The 14,716-nt window shown below is 58.3% G+C and overlaps 1 protein-coding gene across 9 annotated transcripts in view; it reads right to left on the bottom strand.

The window, feature by feature from the left end:
- Window positions 1–4,266: 4,266 nt before the first annotated feature.
- The window catches only part of COL11A2 (collagen type XI alpha 2 chain), a 29,319-nt gene continuing 18,869 nt past the window's right edge, over window positions 4,267–14,716 (bottom strand). For all 9 annotated transcript variants that reach the window (XM_045057375.1, XM_045057376.1, XM_045057379.1 and 6 more), the window contains 29 exons: window positions 14,562–14,615; window positions 14,039–14,146; window positions 13,801–13,890; window positions 13,544–13,597; window positions 13,201–13,308; window positions 12,955–13,062; window positions 12,759–12,812; window positions 12,600–12,653; window positions 12,308–12,415; window positions 12,064–12,117; window positions 11,794–11,847; window positions 11,516–11,569; window positions 11,303–11,356; window positions 10,851–10,958; window positions 10,398–10,451; window positions 10,157–10,210; window positions 9,967–10,020; window positions 9,343–9,396; window positions 8,968–9,075; window positions 8,804–8,857; window positions 8,593–8,646; window positions 8,219–8,326; window positions 8,029–8,082; window positions 7,689–7,724; window positions 7,450–7,503; window positions 7,071–7,338; window positions 6,266–6,378; window positions 5,689–5,895; window positions 4,267–4,981 (listed from right to left, as the gene is read on the bottom strand). In XM_045057375.1, coding sequence (XP_044913310.1) covers window positions 4,841–4,981; window positions 5,689–5,895; window positions 6,266–6,378; window positions 7,071–7,338; window positions 7,450–7,503; window positions 7,689–7,724; window positions 8,029–8,082; window positions 8,219–8,326; window positions 8,593–8,646; window positions 8,804–8,857; window positions 8,968–9,075; window positions 9,343–9,396; window positions 9,967–10,020; window positions 10,157–10,210; window positions 10,398–10,451; window positions 10,851–10,958; window positions 11,303–11,356; window positions 11,516–11,569; window positions 11,794–11,847; window positions 12,064–12,117; window positions 12,308–12,415; window positions 12,600–12,653; window positions 12,759–12,812; window positions 12,955–13,062; window positions 13,201–13,308; window positions 13,544–13,597; window positions 13,801–13,890; window positions 14,039–14,146; window positions 14,562–14,615 — 2,475 coding nt within the window. In that variant the 3' untranslated portion in view covers window positions 4,267–4,840. The remainder of the gene's footprint in view (window positions 4,982–5,688; window positions 5,896–6,265; window positions 6,379–7,070; window positions 7,339–7,449; window positions 7,504–7,688; window positions 7,725–8,028; window positions 8,083–8,218; window positions 8,327–8,592; window positions 8,647–8,803; window positions 8,858–8,967; window positions 9,076–9,342; window positions 9,397–9,966; window positions 10,021–10,156; window positions 10,211–10,397; window positions 10,452–10,850; window positions 10,959–11,302; window positions 11,357–11,515; window positions 11,570–11,793; window positions 11,848–12,063; window positions 12,118–12,307; window positions 12,416–12,599; window positions 12,654–12,758; window positions 12,813–12,954; window positions 13,063–13,200; window positions 13,309–13,543; window positions 13,598–13,800; window positions 13,891–14,038; window positions 14,147–14,561; window positions 14,616–14,716) is intronic.

The following is a 14,716-nucleotide window of genomic DNA, read 5'->3' on the forward strand; positions in this document are numbered from 1 at the left end:
CACCACTGGCAAGCTAGATGCAGGAGAAGCCCTCGTGAGGAATGCAGAGAGGGGCACCTGGGTGGCTCAGTCGGTTAATCATCCGGCTTCAGCTCGGGTCATGATCTCACCGTTCATGAGTTCGAGCCCGGCATCGGGGTTGCTGCTATCAGCACAGAGCCTGGTTCGGATTCTCTGTTCCCCCCTCTCTCTGCCCCTCCGCTGCCTACGCTCTCTCACTCAAAAATTGAAAAAAAAAGGAATGCCGAGAGATCTCCTGCCGGCTATCATCAGCACCACCCTCAGCCCTAAGTCGGCTCAACCCTACCCAGCCTGGACCATTTGCCGCTGCAGACTCTTCTGTCTGACCCCCTCTGTGTGTCACCAGGGCTCCAATTAAAAGTACGGTGCTACTTCCCACCCTCTGCCCAACCCTAATATGTCTGAAACCTGTTTCTTAATTTGTAATTTTTACTTATGTGTTTCTATAGATTTTCAATTCTGAAAAGTAGGGGAAATACTGAGGTATTAATAAAAAGACGGGAAAGTTGCAGAGCCATAAGAAACCTCTACCAGCCCTTGTGGTACAGGTGTACCCGAGTTAGTGAGCACTCACCCACCACGTGACCCACCAACAGAGCCCAGACCATGGGGAGCCATGAACATAACACAGGAATATATCACCACGACCCGCGTACTCTGGCCCCAGACCCTGCGGAATCCCAGCCCTTTAGAGCTGAAATGGCAAGACCTGGAACATGACCTTTACGCCAGCTGCCATAGTATCCAACATGGCTTCTATCTGTTACTCTTTAGAAAACCACACACCTAGTTCATGGGATTCACAAGGCCTTCCGCGCAGAAGATGTTACTGAGAGGAAGAGAAGCCAGAGCGAAGTAAACAAATGGACTGTCACAACAATTTGTAGACCAAATGCCCATCACCTGAGGGAAGGCGGTGGAGGGAAGGCGGTGTGGTGGGTTGGCTCTCAGGCTTATTCTACACTCTTGGCTGCTTGAGGGTAGCCCTAAAGGAGGTGTCCCTACAGATGTCCCTGGTGTTCATTCAAGGACCAGTGGACAGTTCTTCCCTACTGAGATGGCAGTAGGGGGGAACGTGAGGGGGGAAAATAAGAAAAGAAAGCCAACTGCAAGCACCCAGGGGGTGATGTCAGCTCACTTGAGCAGATGTGGGCTGGGTAATGTGATCCTGGCCTCTGAACTGCATAGCTGGTTAGGAAAAAACTAGGATGTGTTCCTAACCCTCCCTGCCGACCACACCGAACTTGCAGGAATCGGGGCTACATAATCACAGAACTGGGTCACCACCCCCTACTGCTCTGGAACTCCTTTCTGAGGCAACTGCAGCCTCGTTTTGACTCACTCCCTTCCTTATCTGTCTCTACTCCCACCTACCCTGATCCATGTACAAACTACAAATCCCAGCACGCAACATAGCCAAGGAGGGGGAGGTCTTCTGGGATATGTAGTGCTCTCAGGTGCAGTGATCTAAGTGGTCCAAATTTTACAAGCTGTTTTTTGACCATGAGGTAGGACGCCAAAAATATCAGCCCAAGGCTAAGAAGTAGCTCCAAGGCTGTGACAGGCTACAGCATCCATCCCCACAGCCTTCCCACTAAATCTCACTAAACCCCCGTGGCTGGCCGTGTGCCTGTGTCCAGGCCCTTCACAGCCTCATCCAACCTGGGTGGGGCCTTGCTAACGCACAAATCTGTCATATCCCTTATCTTTCCCAACATCATCAGTGACTTCCTTCTCCTTATTGGGTTCAAGTTAAACTTGTTGGAGGGGCAGTCAAGAGTTTCAGAGCCCAGCGTTTCCTGCAAGAGTTCGTGGTTCTGACCCAGTCAAGCCCAAAGGAACTCCCCAAAGTCTCTGCCTCTCTCTTCTTTATCTACTCCCCAGCCCATCTGGAAGCCTCCTCTGCCCACAAGCTCCTGGAGCCGCTACCAGCACCCGCATGTTTATACACCAGGGGACCTGCGCTACCCACACCCAGCCCCGCCCCAAAACTCCCGACTCTGGAGCCCTGCCCTGCCACTCCTCCCATCTTTCCTTAGAGCCAGGGCTTGGCTCCCCCCGCCCTGGGGAGCCAGGAGGCAGAAGGAGAGGGCTGTGTGGTTCTGGCATCCTCGGCTGCAACTTGGCACAGAATCGCTGGTAAAACGGTTGTCCGGGGTTGGTTAGCATTCTAGCTAAATAGGCTTTTGCGGATTGGCCTGGGACCCAACTGCCATGTATAAGTGTTATTTGAGTGAATGTATGGCATTGTTTTCATGGAGAAAAGCCCTCTAAGCTCAGAGCATCTGACCAAAAGTGACCTTTGGGGACATTCCCCTTTGGGTTCTGGGGGCAAACTCTGGGTTTGGCTCCAATTGCAGAGAAAGCATGGAGAAGCCTCAGCGCTGGCCCAGCTTAGCTGGGGGTGAGTGCGGGCAAGATCTATTTCCGTCTGATCTTCCTTTTAGCTGAGGCCCAGAAGGAAGCTTCCGGAAGGGGGTTGTCGGAAGCCTTCAGGACTTGGAGATTAAGACCGAGGGCGAGTGATCCCAAAAACCCGTCCACCGCCTGACTCCGTAAAGATAAGATCAGGGGGCTTCCACTCGGCCTTTTGAGCTGAGGGAGTGAGGAGGGTTCAGTTGGGGACGAAGAAAGGGACAACGTGTTAGGAAGGTCTTACTCCGCTTGCCCTTTAGTTGGCCGAGGGCTTGGCGCCGGCACCAGGGGGCAGCAGAGGCGGAGAGATGCGCGGAGGGGCTTTTCACCTGCAAACGGTTTCCCTGCCCACCGTCTCTGCCAGGCTGGGCCTCTAGGCCCCATAGGAGAGATTCTTTGGATCCAGAATGAGCTAGCTCCACCACTCCAGGGTTTCAAAGATCGGGGTTCTGTCCTCAGGGGACGGGGACGATCAAGGCTGTGCCGTCCGGGATCCGCCAGGAGAGGCGGGGCACTGCCTACCGGGGCCCTGGGTCCCTCCCAGGCCCGCCCCAGGGGGTCTGCGGCCACCGGGACACCGTACACACGCTCGGACACCCGCAGCCGGACGGCGAGCGAGGAAGGGGTGTCCTGATTGAGATAAGCCCTGGAATAAGTTTCATTCTACTGCCAAGACGGGCAGGAGCCAGGAAATCCTGTGTGAGGATGAGCAGCCCCACGGGAGGTGGGGAGGCCAGCTAGCGATGCCTGGCTGAGCGGCTGCCCCGAACTGAAGGGACCTACCCAGACACCTGACCCGGAGGGCACAGAGCTGCTGAATAAGCCCTAAGAGGGGCCCCTGGGGAAGGAGGAAGCGGGGGCAGCACAGCATGCGATGAGACTAGGACCGTGCACCTTGACACAGAGAAAAGCCCGGCACTACGTAGCTGGGAATGCACACAGGTATGGGCAGGACACGAGGTGACCAGAGGTCCAGGGGCAGGAAACGCTGTCTTGGAAGGAGCCCAAGGTCCTTATTTCCAAAGAGTTTAGACCAGACCTTCTAAGCACCCCCTTCCAGCCCTGGTGTCCTAAAAATGGGGAATTGGGGTGCGGGGGAGGTTGTGCTGGACCTGGAAACAAGGAACCCAGAAACATGCCAGCACCTGTGTGGGACAGAACCCTGGGCTCCCACCTGATGTCACCGGGAGATCAGTTTGGCGGTCCGCACTTGTCAGCCAGGTTTTATGAACTCTTTTCTGGGCCCTGACACCGCAAAAGGACAGGCCCTCTGGGCATAGGGATTAAGCCTTCCATTTCTGGTAACAGCTCAGCAGGCAAAGAGGGGTTTTGGACGGGGGCCCGGGTGGGGATTGAAATAACAACACAAGCACCACACTCATACGCCCAGGAGGGGACAATCACATTATTTAACCATCAGTCAGAAAGGACACTGGGCATGGGGCTAGACAAGGTCCTGGGAGTCCCTTCCATCCATATGCCACACATTAGCCCTTCCATTGCGGGATCAGGGAAGGCGAGGGGGGGGAGGCTCAGGGGTGGGACCAGGGTGGCCAGGCTGGCGGTGGAACACTCAGCGGGCTGAGTCGTGGCCATTTACCAGCTGATGAGGAAGAAGCATTTCGATATTTCAACAGCGCCGAATACAGGCCCTGCACTCACCCCTCACTCTTCTGTTTCGCCCCTGGGGGCTCGGCCTGCTCCCCAAGTAGCAGGCGGTTCCTGCAAGCCCCAGACCAAGTGAGAGACAGCCGGTGTGGGGGTCAGGGAGCCAAACACCCGGTAGGGGGAGATGAGAAAGCCCCACACTGGACAGAGAGAGTCAGACCCTGAGGCAAAGGAGACCATATATTCCAACATTCACAGTGGGTGCTACAGGCGGGCTGTGAGGGAGGTGGGGTTTGGCCTGAAAACCTCCCCCCACAGTCACTGAGGAAAGCCCTGAGGCAAGGAGGAGGGTGCCGGGCTCACCCCTGGAGAGCCCTGTCTCCAAAGTCCGCTGATTTTTGTTGGCATCTCTCTCTTTATCTTGTTTGTTCTTTTGTTTTCCACTCTTTAAATAATTAATATAATTACTTTTAAATACAAAATACACAGTGTCCTTTCTCTTCTCTTCTGCTTGTTTGGGGTGATCGGAAGGTGCGTTTTAAATAAGGGTCTCGGCTGTCCAACGGGTCACAGGCTCCAAGTGGGAGGACCAAGAGCCCCAGATGCCACCCCTCCCCTGGGGCGTCCCGGCACCCGCTTCACCCCTCCCCTGGTCTGCCCCTGGCTGGGGGCTCCCGGTGCCCTGGCCCGGAGCCACCTAGATGGTGAGGAGCCCTCTCGGGAGGTGGCACAGAGCTGATGCTGTGGGATTCCAGGTGGGCCTGGTTTCGACGGACAGGGTCAGACAGAGGAGGACCTAGCCCATGAAGCAGACAGGCCCCAGCAGCACCCCTCCCCGCTTCGGGGGGGCCCCCAGGTCTGAGAAGGAGGCGTCCAGCACTGGTAGCTGCTCCAGCACAGGTGTTCGCACCTCCAGCACCGTGCGGCCTTGCTGTGTCTTGAGGGGGGAGACGGGACAGAGGGAGCAGTGAGCGTGGTGGAGGTGTGCACACGCCCCACGGGTCCCCCAGCCTCAGGCCTGAGCGCCCCTAGCTGCTATTCCCCCAGTCCCTGCCACATGATCCAACTTGCTAGATTTTCTTCTTCAAATTTCTTCCAGAGCATCAGGATTGGGAACGTGTGCGCGTATCTGTGCTCCTGAACGAGTCTGTGCAGCCTTGGGTTTGTCCTTGAGATCGTCTACGTGTGGTGGTTGTGTGAGTCTGTGGGACTCCATAGGGATGTGTAAACACGTGTCCGTGGCGTAATCGTGTGATAATATCTGACATGATTCCACACGTTGTGTGTCCCCGTGTGACCCTGTCCAGACAATTCTGGGGATGTATGTACAGACGATGGGTGTCTGGGTCCTCCTGTGCCTTCCTGGGATGGGTGATTTGCACCCCCGTGTGCCTCTGTTGGGCAGCCTGTGTAAATGAGTGCACGAGCCTGCACGACTCACTCTGGGTGATGCTGGTGTGTGCGCGCAGGTGAACCCTACCTTCCATCCTTTCCACCCCGCCCCCCATCGCCCCCGTCTGAGCTTCCTCAGGCATATCTGACACCGAGAAGCTGGACTCCTGCTCTTCCTGGTGCCTCTGCCCAAAAGATCTTCCCCCAGCCTGACTCTGGGATCCACCCCCACCCAGCTCTTCTGGTTCCCACCTGACAGCCGTCTCTGAATTCCTTGACGTAGGGGCTGGTCTCCAGGCTCAGCTCATCCTCGTTGGCCCCCCGGAGCTTCAGGGGACCATCTCGGGCCATCCCAGAGCACGGGTAGGAGACATCCTGGTGGGCTGAGACGCTGAGCAGCCGCAGGAAGGTGAGCTGGACCACACCTACCGGGGAGCCTTCTGAGTCCACGTAAGAGAACTGGCAGGAGAGAGGGCCACAGTCAGGGGCAGACAGAGACAGGCTTGCGGGGCATCTACAGACGCAGGGTAGCTGGGCCACGGTCAGGGGCAGGGAATGGGTGGGCAGAAAGGGCTGGGGGAGAAATGAGGGGCCAGAGTGGGAGCCAGGGACTGACTGAGGGTAAACAAGAGGCAAACTTGGTCTTGGGTTGTCAAGGGAAGGAGACACAGTGAGCGGCAGAGGGCCGGTGAGAAGGAAAGAGTCAAGGAAAGAAGCGGCAGCAGGCTCCGCAGGGGTGAGGGTGCCTGTCACATAAACCTAGAAACCACTAGGCCCTGACTGGGCCATGCTATGGGGCAGGGATGAGCAGTCAGGCGCCAGCTCTCACTTGTGTGACATCATCCCGGGGCGTCACACATGTTTCCCCTCCTGCTGTAAAGTTGCAGAAAACCCGGAAGGCGTCCCGAGCACAGCCCTGGTTGGGGTCGACCCAGTACTCTCCTGTTGGGTGAGGGAGAAGGAAGGATCAGCGCCCCAACAGGTGGGACCCAAGGTGCTCCTTGCCTCCCTTCCCACTTCTGCCCCGATGCTGCTCCAAACCCCAGCACTCCCTCCCACGTCCTCCCCCCTTGACCTCCTCCCCACATGCTTCCCTCGTGACCTCACCACCATGCCCTCCCCCCTTGACCTCCCTCCCATGACCTTCCCCCCATACCCTCCCCACCATGCCCTCCCCACCACGCCCTCAGTCTCCTCGTCCCATTCTCCCCCGGAGCCCCACACCACCACCCACCCTTCTTCACATTCCATCATCGCTTACACCCCTGCCCGTCTGTGGCACCCCTCCCCCCAGCAGCACCCCCAGGCTCCCAACGGAGGAGGCAGGAGCGCTGACCCTCACGGGGATACAACACGTGATTGTAGATTCGCACACACGGCCATCCGTGTAAATGCGAGCACATGTGTACACATGTGTATGTTTGTCGCTTCCCATAGGCAGCAGACTGATGATGAGCTGCCGTGCACTGGGAGGACCAGATCAACCGGGAAGTAGGGAAATACTTCTGACCTAGTTGGCAAAGAGCTGCCCCTCAGCGCTCACCCCCACCCCACACCTTCCCCAAGAACCCCCTCCATCCATTCTGCTTTTCAAGCCCACACTGTTATTTTTGTTTCCTGAGGCCGGCACTGACCATCAGGCAGCTCTGGGTGGCAGAGCTTCAGGTCCTGGCAGGTGCGAGCGGGGCTGTCCTGGGTCCCTGTCGGCCGCCTCATCTGCTCGATCTCCTCCCGCAGGGAGTCCAGTGAGCCAAAGATCTCCTCCAGCCCCCCAGCACTGCCCGGAGCCCCCCCAGCCGGTATGGCCTCATCCTCTTGCATCAGGCGGCTTCCGTCCACCGAGCGCCGAGTCTTTTTGGGCATCTGGATGGGCAGGGGCTGGATCACCTCGCCCGGGGGGCCCTGGGTGGAGAGACAGATGGAAAGGGTGACAGGCAAAGTCGATATGAGGGTGAAATGGAGAAACACTGGGACAGAGAGGGACAGAGAAGCAAGCCCTGGCTTGTAACTTACCGGGTGTCCCGGAGGACCCTGGACGCCCTTCTCTCCCTTGGGTCCAGCTGGGCCCTGCCAAAGGAGTAGATAGGTCATGGAAGGGTCAAGAGGTCAAGCATGTGATCAGGGTCACAGAAGGGTCGGTCTCCAGGCCAGGGAGGAACTCCACTGGAGGGAGCACATTTGCCCCGGAGAGAAAGTGTCAAGTCCAGCTGGGGGAAGGGGGCAGAGCTCAGAGCTGGCTGGGGGTCACTCACTGTGGCTCCTTTGGCTCCTTTGGGGCCAGCAGGTCCCTGTGAAATGAGGTTACAAGACAGAGATGGTCAGCACAGGTTGGGATATGGAGGAACGGAGATGCAAAGTCATGAGTCCACAGACCCTGGCTTTACCGCAGGAGGGGCAGGCGTGAGGGAACACGGGGACATTTGGGAGGCCCCGAAAGGACGGGGAAGGAAATGCTGCAGATGTAAGGACATATGGAGGACCCTGGGACCTATGCTGGTTAGGCTGGTGGTTGCCATGGAAGCCATTGGGGGATTATGGAGGGGGGAGCAGTGGGGTTTAGGGGATTTTGTGAGGAACAGATGGGGTACTCACGGGGAGGCCAGGGGGCCCTCCAGGACCAATAGGCCCAGATGCTCCTGGAATACCCTAGGAAGGAGAGGGGCGTGGTTCAACTGGGTCCTCCTCCACACCCCCTCCCTCACCCCTTTCTCCACCTCCACCCTCATCCCCAACACGAATCCCCACACTCATCCTCCCAGACCTTTCAGGACCATGTCCTCACCGTCTCTCCCTTCTGTCCAGCGGAGCCCTGGGGGCCAGGAAGTCCCCGATCACCCTTCTCTCCCTGCTCCCCAGGGGGCCCGATCAGTCCGATGAGACCTGGGTGACCCTGGAGAAGGGACAAGTGGTCAGGGGGGTGCGGAGAGGAGACACGTGGATGCAGAAGAAGGAGCCCATGGGGGTGAGAGCGCAGAAGGCAAGAGAGACTTAGGCACAGGGTCTGACAGAACAGGGCCTGTGAACGGTCGTCACTGGGTAAGGACCCCCAGAGATGGTGCTGGAGCCCTGAAGCATAGTGGTGGGCACTCAGGGTCCCCCTAGGCTTCAAGGGTGAGGGTGAGGGGAGATACTTGGCCGCATATCTGTGTCACTCACCTTCTCTCCCTTGGCTCCGACATCACCCCGGAGGCCAGGAAGCCCCGGAGGTCCCTGTGGGGAGACAGGAAGTCACTCTCTCCAGGGAGGGGTGGGACCAGGCCCTCCCACCACCACTTCCCACTTCCTCCAGGGCTTCAGCTGGATTCCCCCTGCCCCAGGGAACCAGCATCCTCACCCCGACCCACCCCACTAATCCACAGTCACTCACCACAGGACCTGGAGGCCCAGCCTGGCCCGGGGCCCCAGGACGGCCTTGCTGACCCTGCAGATTCAAGGAGGCCACAGAGGTGAGGAAAAGTGTCCCCACACAGGTACCCCTCAAGGCCCCTCACCCCTCCTACCCCAGCCAAGCCTTTCCATTCCATTACTCACCACTGAGCCTGGGAGACCTCTTAACCCATCAGGACCAGGTTTCCCTGCTGGGCCTGCAGGGCCCACGGGGCCTGTCTTCCCCGGGGCACCTACAGCGCCAGGATCCCCCTGAAACACATACAAGGAGTGAGCCTTAAAGGGCAGAGGAAGGGAGTATGGGTGGTGGTAGGGGGTCCAAGGCGGACTGGATGAAGCAGAGAGGAGGGGCCAAACCCCAGGAGCCCCTTGAGCAGGAGTAAGTATAAGGAACGGAACCCCCATCCGAACAAGAGGCTCAACATAGAGGAGGTCAACACAGGGTAGACATCTAGAGAGAGGAGTCTGAGGAACCAGAGGTGCCAGGAGATGGAGGGAATATTCCAGCCTCTCCCTTACCTTGGCCCCCTTCTCTCCTTGCCGCCCCTCAGGACCAGGTGTGCCAGCGGGACCCTGCAGATGGATACAGGAAGGAAAAGTCGGTGAGGTAGTGAATAGCCAGGCTCAGCCGCTTTCTCCTCCCTGTCCTACTGGGCTCCAGCCAGCATGCACGCGCACTCACACACACACTTGGGCGTGCACAGACGCGGTCACAGAAGCTGAGCCACAGACAAGCTGGTACAGCTGCACCCGTTGTTAAAATACCGAGTAGTTCTGTGCATCTCGCAAAAAGCCCCTTGCCCACTCACCATCTGGTGCCCCACCTCCTGCCCCAGCAACTAGAGGGTTAATCTTTGGCCTAGCAGGGGCCCTCCAGGAAAGCTAGCCCCTTCCTCCAGTGTCTGTTCTGATCAGTTGGTGAATACCACCGCCCCTGGCAAGAATATATATAGCAAAACCCAAGAACAGACACACTCAGTTATACACAGACACTTAAAAATACAAATGTTCGCACACATGTGCACCCCACCCAAGGACAGCCTAGATCCCAAGCACCTCCCTGCCCATCCCATGTGTTACTGTCCCATCCTCTATCCACCCTAAGGACCGCCCCACAAGTTCCCAGGTGTCCACCTCACTTACCCGCTTCCCAAGTGGTCCAGGGGGTCCATTCTCCCCAGTGGGACCAGGGGATCCCTATGGAGGGAGGAGTAGGGGTAAATGAGTGGTTAGCCTCCAGCCAGTGGACCCCTCAGGAGTAGGGCATAAAAAGGGGGCAGTGGGCCTGAAGGCTTGGGCTCCATGGTGGAGGGAGGGGTCACTGGTCACTCACAGGCTGTCCTGGCTCGCCATCCTCTCCTCGGTCACCCTTTGCACCATCCTGGCCCTGCAGGGATGAACCAAGGTCAAGGGTTGCCCCAACCCGGCTGGCATCAGCCCAAAACTGCTAATCCTCCCATCCCTCCACCTGCCCTGCCCCGCCCCCAGCTTCTCACACTCAAAACGCATCAGCCACATGGAGGCTCCATACAGAAGCCCACCCTTTTTCCCCCCTTTCTCTGAGGAGGACTCACCCGAGGGCCACCTTCTCCAGGAGGGCCAGGATCACCAGGAAAACCAACAGGACCCTAGTCCAGAAAAGAACAGGGCAAGGTCACAAACCCCTAAGCCTACCCAGAGCCAACACAGACCCCCACGGGCACATGTGACACCCTCCCTCTCTACAGGCAAGGCCCGCCTGCACCCCTTGAGAAGATGGTCTCCTGCACCCACTTTTCTCACCTCATGCACTTTATGCCTTCTAATGCTTTCAGGGAATTAATTAGAAGGCATCTCTCACTTTCTGTCTCTGGATTCCAGACCCCATACATCCCTCCCAGACCTCATTCCCAGAGACTTCCGCCCAAGTACTCCCCCCATCCTTGGGCTCTCCCCACTCCAAGACCCTCCCACTCATACACACCCATATTCCCAGGTCTCTCATTCCCAAGACCCTCCTCCCAGCCCTGCCCCCCTGCCAAACTCACAGGGTTCCCTTTGGGGCCATCATCACCGGTGGGGCCTTTAGGCCCTGGTGGTCCGGCCTCTCCTGGCTGCCCCGATTCTCCTTTCTCCCCACGCTCCCCACGTGGGCCCTGGAAGATGAATGGAGGGTACAGATGGTCCCAAAGGGGTCTTGAAGATCAAGGATGCAGCCCCTGCTTCCAAAACACCTTCAGCCTCCCCTCTGTCCCCTCAGTGACAGCAGGATGCACACAGAAAGTCAAGCCCACAGGGAATCATCTGGTCCCTCTTCCCTTCAAAGAAAGAGTGTGGGGCTCACTCAGACCCAGGGGTCCAATCTCCCTGAGTATGGGGAGCACAGGCTCCTGGGCTGTAGAAGAGCTCCAGCTCTAGCAGATCACACATCGGGGGTGGGGCGCTGAGGTTGAGGAAGGTGATGGGGATTAGGGAGCAAGGCCTCAAAGCTTTCATTCACCTTGACACCTGGCTCGCCCTGGACCCCTGGAGATCCTGATTCTCCTGGCTCCCCCTGAAAGAAGACTGGGGTCAAACACCTCCTTCTCCCCCCAAATCCTGCTATTCCCCCCCATCTCGTTTTCTTTTGCCACCCCCAACCAAAACTAACAGACGATCCAACCCTCATACCCCCGCCAAGGCGAGTCCATTCATTCACCCCCTTCCCATTTACCTTCTCTCCAGGGGGACCCAGGTTCCCAACACCTCCCGGGGGACCTTGCGGACCCTGAAAGAGGAACAGAAGTTAGGGTAACTGCTTAAGGAAGGAGGTGCCATTCCAGGGACAGAGCCTGGATGAGCGCCCCAAGGTCACAGCAGTGAGACAGTGGGAGGCCTTCCAGGCCAGAGGCTTCTCTCGGCAGCTGAGGTGAGACTAGAGTTTATAGTCTGAGGAAAGGGAGGCAGGACTGGCCACGTTGATCTGAAAGGACAGAGGCTAAGAGGACTCACATCAGCTCCATTGGGTCCAGCTGGGCCTCGAGGTCCTGGGGGGCCCGGAGGTCCCTGGGGAAAGCAGATAAGGCAGAGATGGGGAGGGAAGAGAAAGAGCATTAGGCACACAGAAATGGCCGGGGGTTGGGTGAGGCAGACATCCTGGGGGTGGCAGGGGACGGGGACAACTCTACCAGGGAGCAGGGGCATCGGTGGCAGTGGGGTGTTGGGGCCGCTGGATGGGGGGGTGACTAGTAGGTGGGCTTAGGGCTAGGGGGTCACACTCACCATAGGGCCCACATCTCCTGTTTCTCCTTTCTCCCCCGAGGGGCCTGGCAAACCCTGTGTGGGGGTACACAGCACGTGCCCAGATGACCACCCCCCTAGAGCACAGCTCCAGGTAGACAGTGCCCTTCCCTCCAATCCCACACGCCCCCTAGTCCTCAGCAGCAGGGGACGGCGGGGGTCTGGGGCAGACATCAGACCCATCCTGACCCCACCTCTCAGCCCCTGCCTCTACCTTCCAACTAACCTGTAGGCCAATGGGTCCCGGGGGCCCATTGAATCCTCTTGTTCCTTCATCGCCTTTGGCTCCAAAGTGTCCCTGGGGCCCCCGAGCTCCGGGCTCCCCATCTGCTCCCTGAGGTGGAGAGAGGGCAGGGACAAGGACACAGAGACGGTCATGGGTCAGGTGTTCTCTATTCACAAACTCCACACTGAGCTGGGCACCAGGGCCAGAGCCCCCACAGGGCAAAGCGGAACTGAGGGCAGACTAGAGGCTGCCAGTGCCCCTGGTGGGGGCAGACAGGGCATCAGTCACTCACCGCTGCTCCAGGTTGCCCCACGGGACCAATGGGCCCAGGGGGTCCAGGAGGGCCCTGCAGGGGAAAAGGAGAGTCAAAGACACCAAAGACAGGAAGAGAGACCAGGTGGAAATGAGGCTAAAGGTCAGAGGTCAGAAGTCAAAAGTCATGGCCACTTACATGTTCACCCTTATTCCCTTTAGTGCCCTTCTGTCCAGGGTCTCCCACCTCACCCTGCAGGGAGAAGGCAGGTGAGATATTAGAGAAAGGACCTGGATGAGGCAGGGAGGTTAAGACAGGAAAGGGGATGGGAGGTATGCCCAGATCATCGATCTCATCTGGAAAGATTGGGTCCAGGGTCTGTGGGTTCCCACACCTTGTCTCCATCCTCTCCTGCCACACCTGGGGGTCCAGCGGGACCAGGAAGCCCCACAGGGCCCTGCACCCCATCTCGGCCAGTTGGACCAATGGGGCCCTTCTCACCCTGTAGGAAATGAAGAAAGGAGTCATGACCCGGAATCATCACCTTCAAACACCCTCACAGGAAACCCTCCAGAGCCCAGCAGCTCACAGCTCACAGACCCCTCCCCAGTGTGTGTCTCCCCAGGGACCCCACACTCACCGGGACACCTTTCTCTCCTGCAGCTCCAGGGGGACCCTGTGGGCCAGGGCGCCCTGGGGGGCCAATGGGTCCCCCTGATCCTGCTGCACCTCGCTCCCCAGGGGAGCCCTGAAACAGGAAATGGAGTCAGACCCCGAAGGAGGAGACCACAGCCCACCCACACCAGAGGACCCCTGACCATGGTTCCCAGGAGAATAGTCCAAAATTGGATGCACTATGGCTGACCCTAGGCTTCCTCTGCCCAGTCCCACAGTCTTGCCTAGATCCAGATGCCACTCTTCATCCTTCCACACCCACTCTTTCCTGGTTCCTCCCTCCTGTCCCCCAGGGTCCCCAGACTCACTGCAGGGCCAGGAGGACCAGCCGGACCTTCGTTTCCCTTCAAACCGGGTCCACCCTATGAACCAGAGATTTGGAGCAACAGATGTGAGACGGGAAGGTGGGACACAACAAGAATGAGGGTCCAAGAGACATGCAGGGAAGGATGAAAGTCGAGGGGGGGCAGGCTCAGAGAAATGGGAGTGGGGTGACACTGAGGGATGCCAGGACAGCGGTAACTTTTCTCAGGCAGTGCGGCTGGGAGATTGGGTTCACACTCACGGCAATGCCCGGGAGGCCTCTCTCTCCTGGGAACCCCCTCAGACCAGCAGGTCCATCCTTCCCTGGGGCCCCTGGGGGACCAGGGTCACCCTAAAATGAAACAAAAGGTGATGAGCCACAGCCATGCTACCAGATTGGACAGAGAGATTTCTGGCCTTTCTCAAATCCCCAATTAGCTGTTCCCTTCAGCACCCAACCCTGGCCCCCCAAATTCCCCTCTGCCTGGCCCTTTACCGACCTTTGTTCCTTCTTTTCCAGATGTTCCAGTCAGTCCCTGCTCTCCAGGGGGCCCTGGGGGTCCTGGGTGACCTCTCTCCCCCATGGGCCCAGTTTCTCCTGCTGCTCCCTGGGAAAGAGACAGAAAGACTCCATCTCAGACCCTCTGCCCATCTCCCTGCCCAAACAGGCCACCCTGGCCACCCTGAAATAACCCCTCTGGAACCCTTTTAGCTGTGCCCCAAAGCTACTGGGAGACTCCTAGGGCTCTGCTAGGCTACTGCGCTGGTGTTAACTCCCCAGTTTGGAGTAACCACACCACTTGTGTCCCCACTGGGGAACTGCCCCTTTGAGGCTCAAGAAGATGAGAACCGGCCCAGGAACCAGACTGAAGTTGGGGTCCCTGCTCCAAATTCCAGCCCCGGTGGGGTGGGGGGCAGGTCAGGCAAAGCAGGGGCTGGGGCATGTGATTGGAAAAAGGGACAAAAGGGGCAGAAAGACTAACTCCAGGGTCTGGGGTCCATTCTCTCAGAGGGCAGACATACCTGAGGTCCCACCACCCCTGGAGGGCCAGGGGGGCCAGTCTTCCCTTGGAAACCCTGAGAGAGGAACAGGAGAGAACAGTCAAAGCATATCAGGCATGGACACTGTGGGATGGACCCCAGGTTCCCAGAGGAACGGCAGGGTCACCACCAGGCCC

The sequence above is a fragment of the Felis catus genome, chromosome B2 (genome assembly GCF_018350175.1).
Source record: "Felis catus isolate Fca126 chromosome B2, F.catus_Fca126_mat1.0, whole genome shotgun sequence".
NCBI lineage: Eukaryota > Metazoa > Chordata > Mammalia > Carnivora > Felidae > Felis > Felis catus.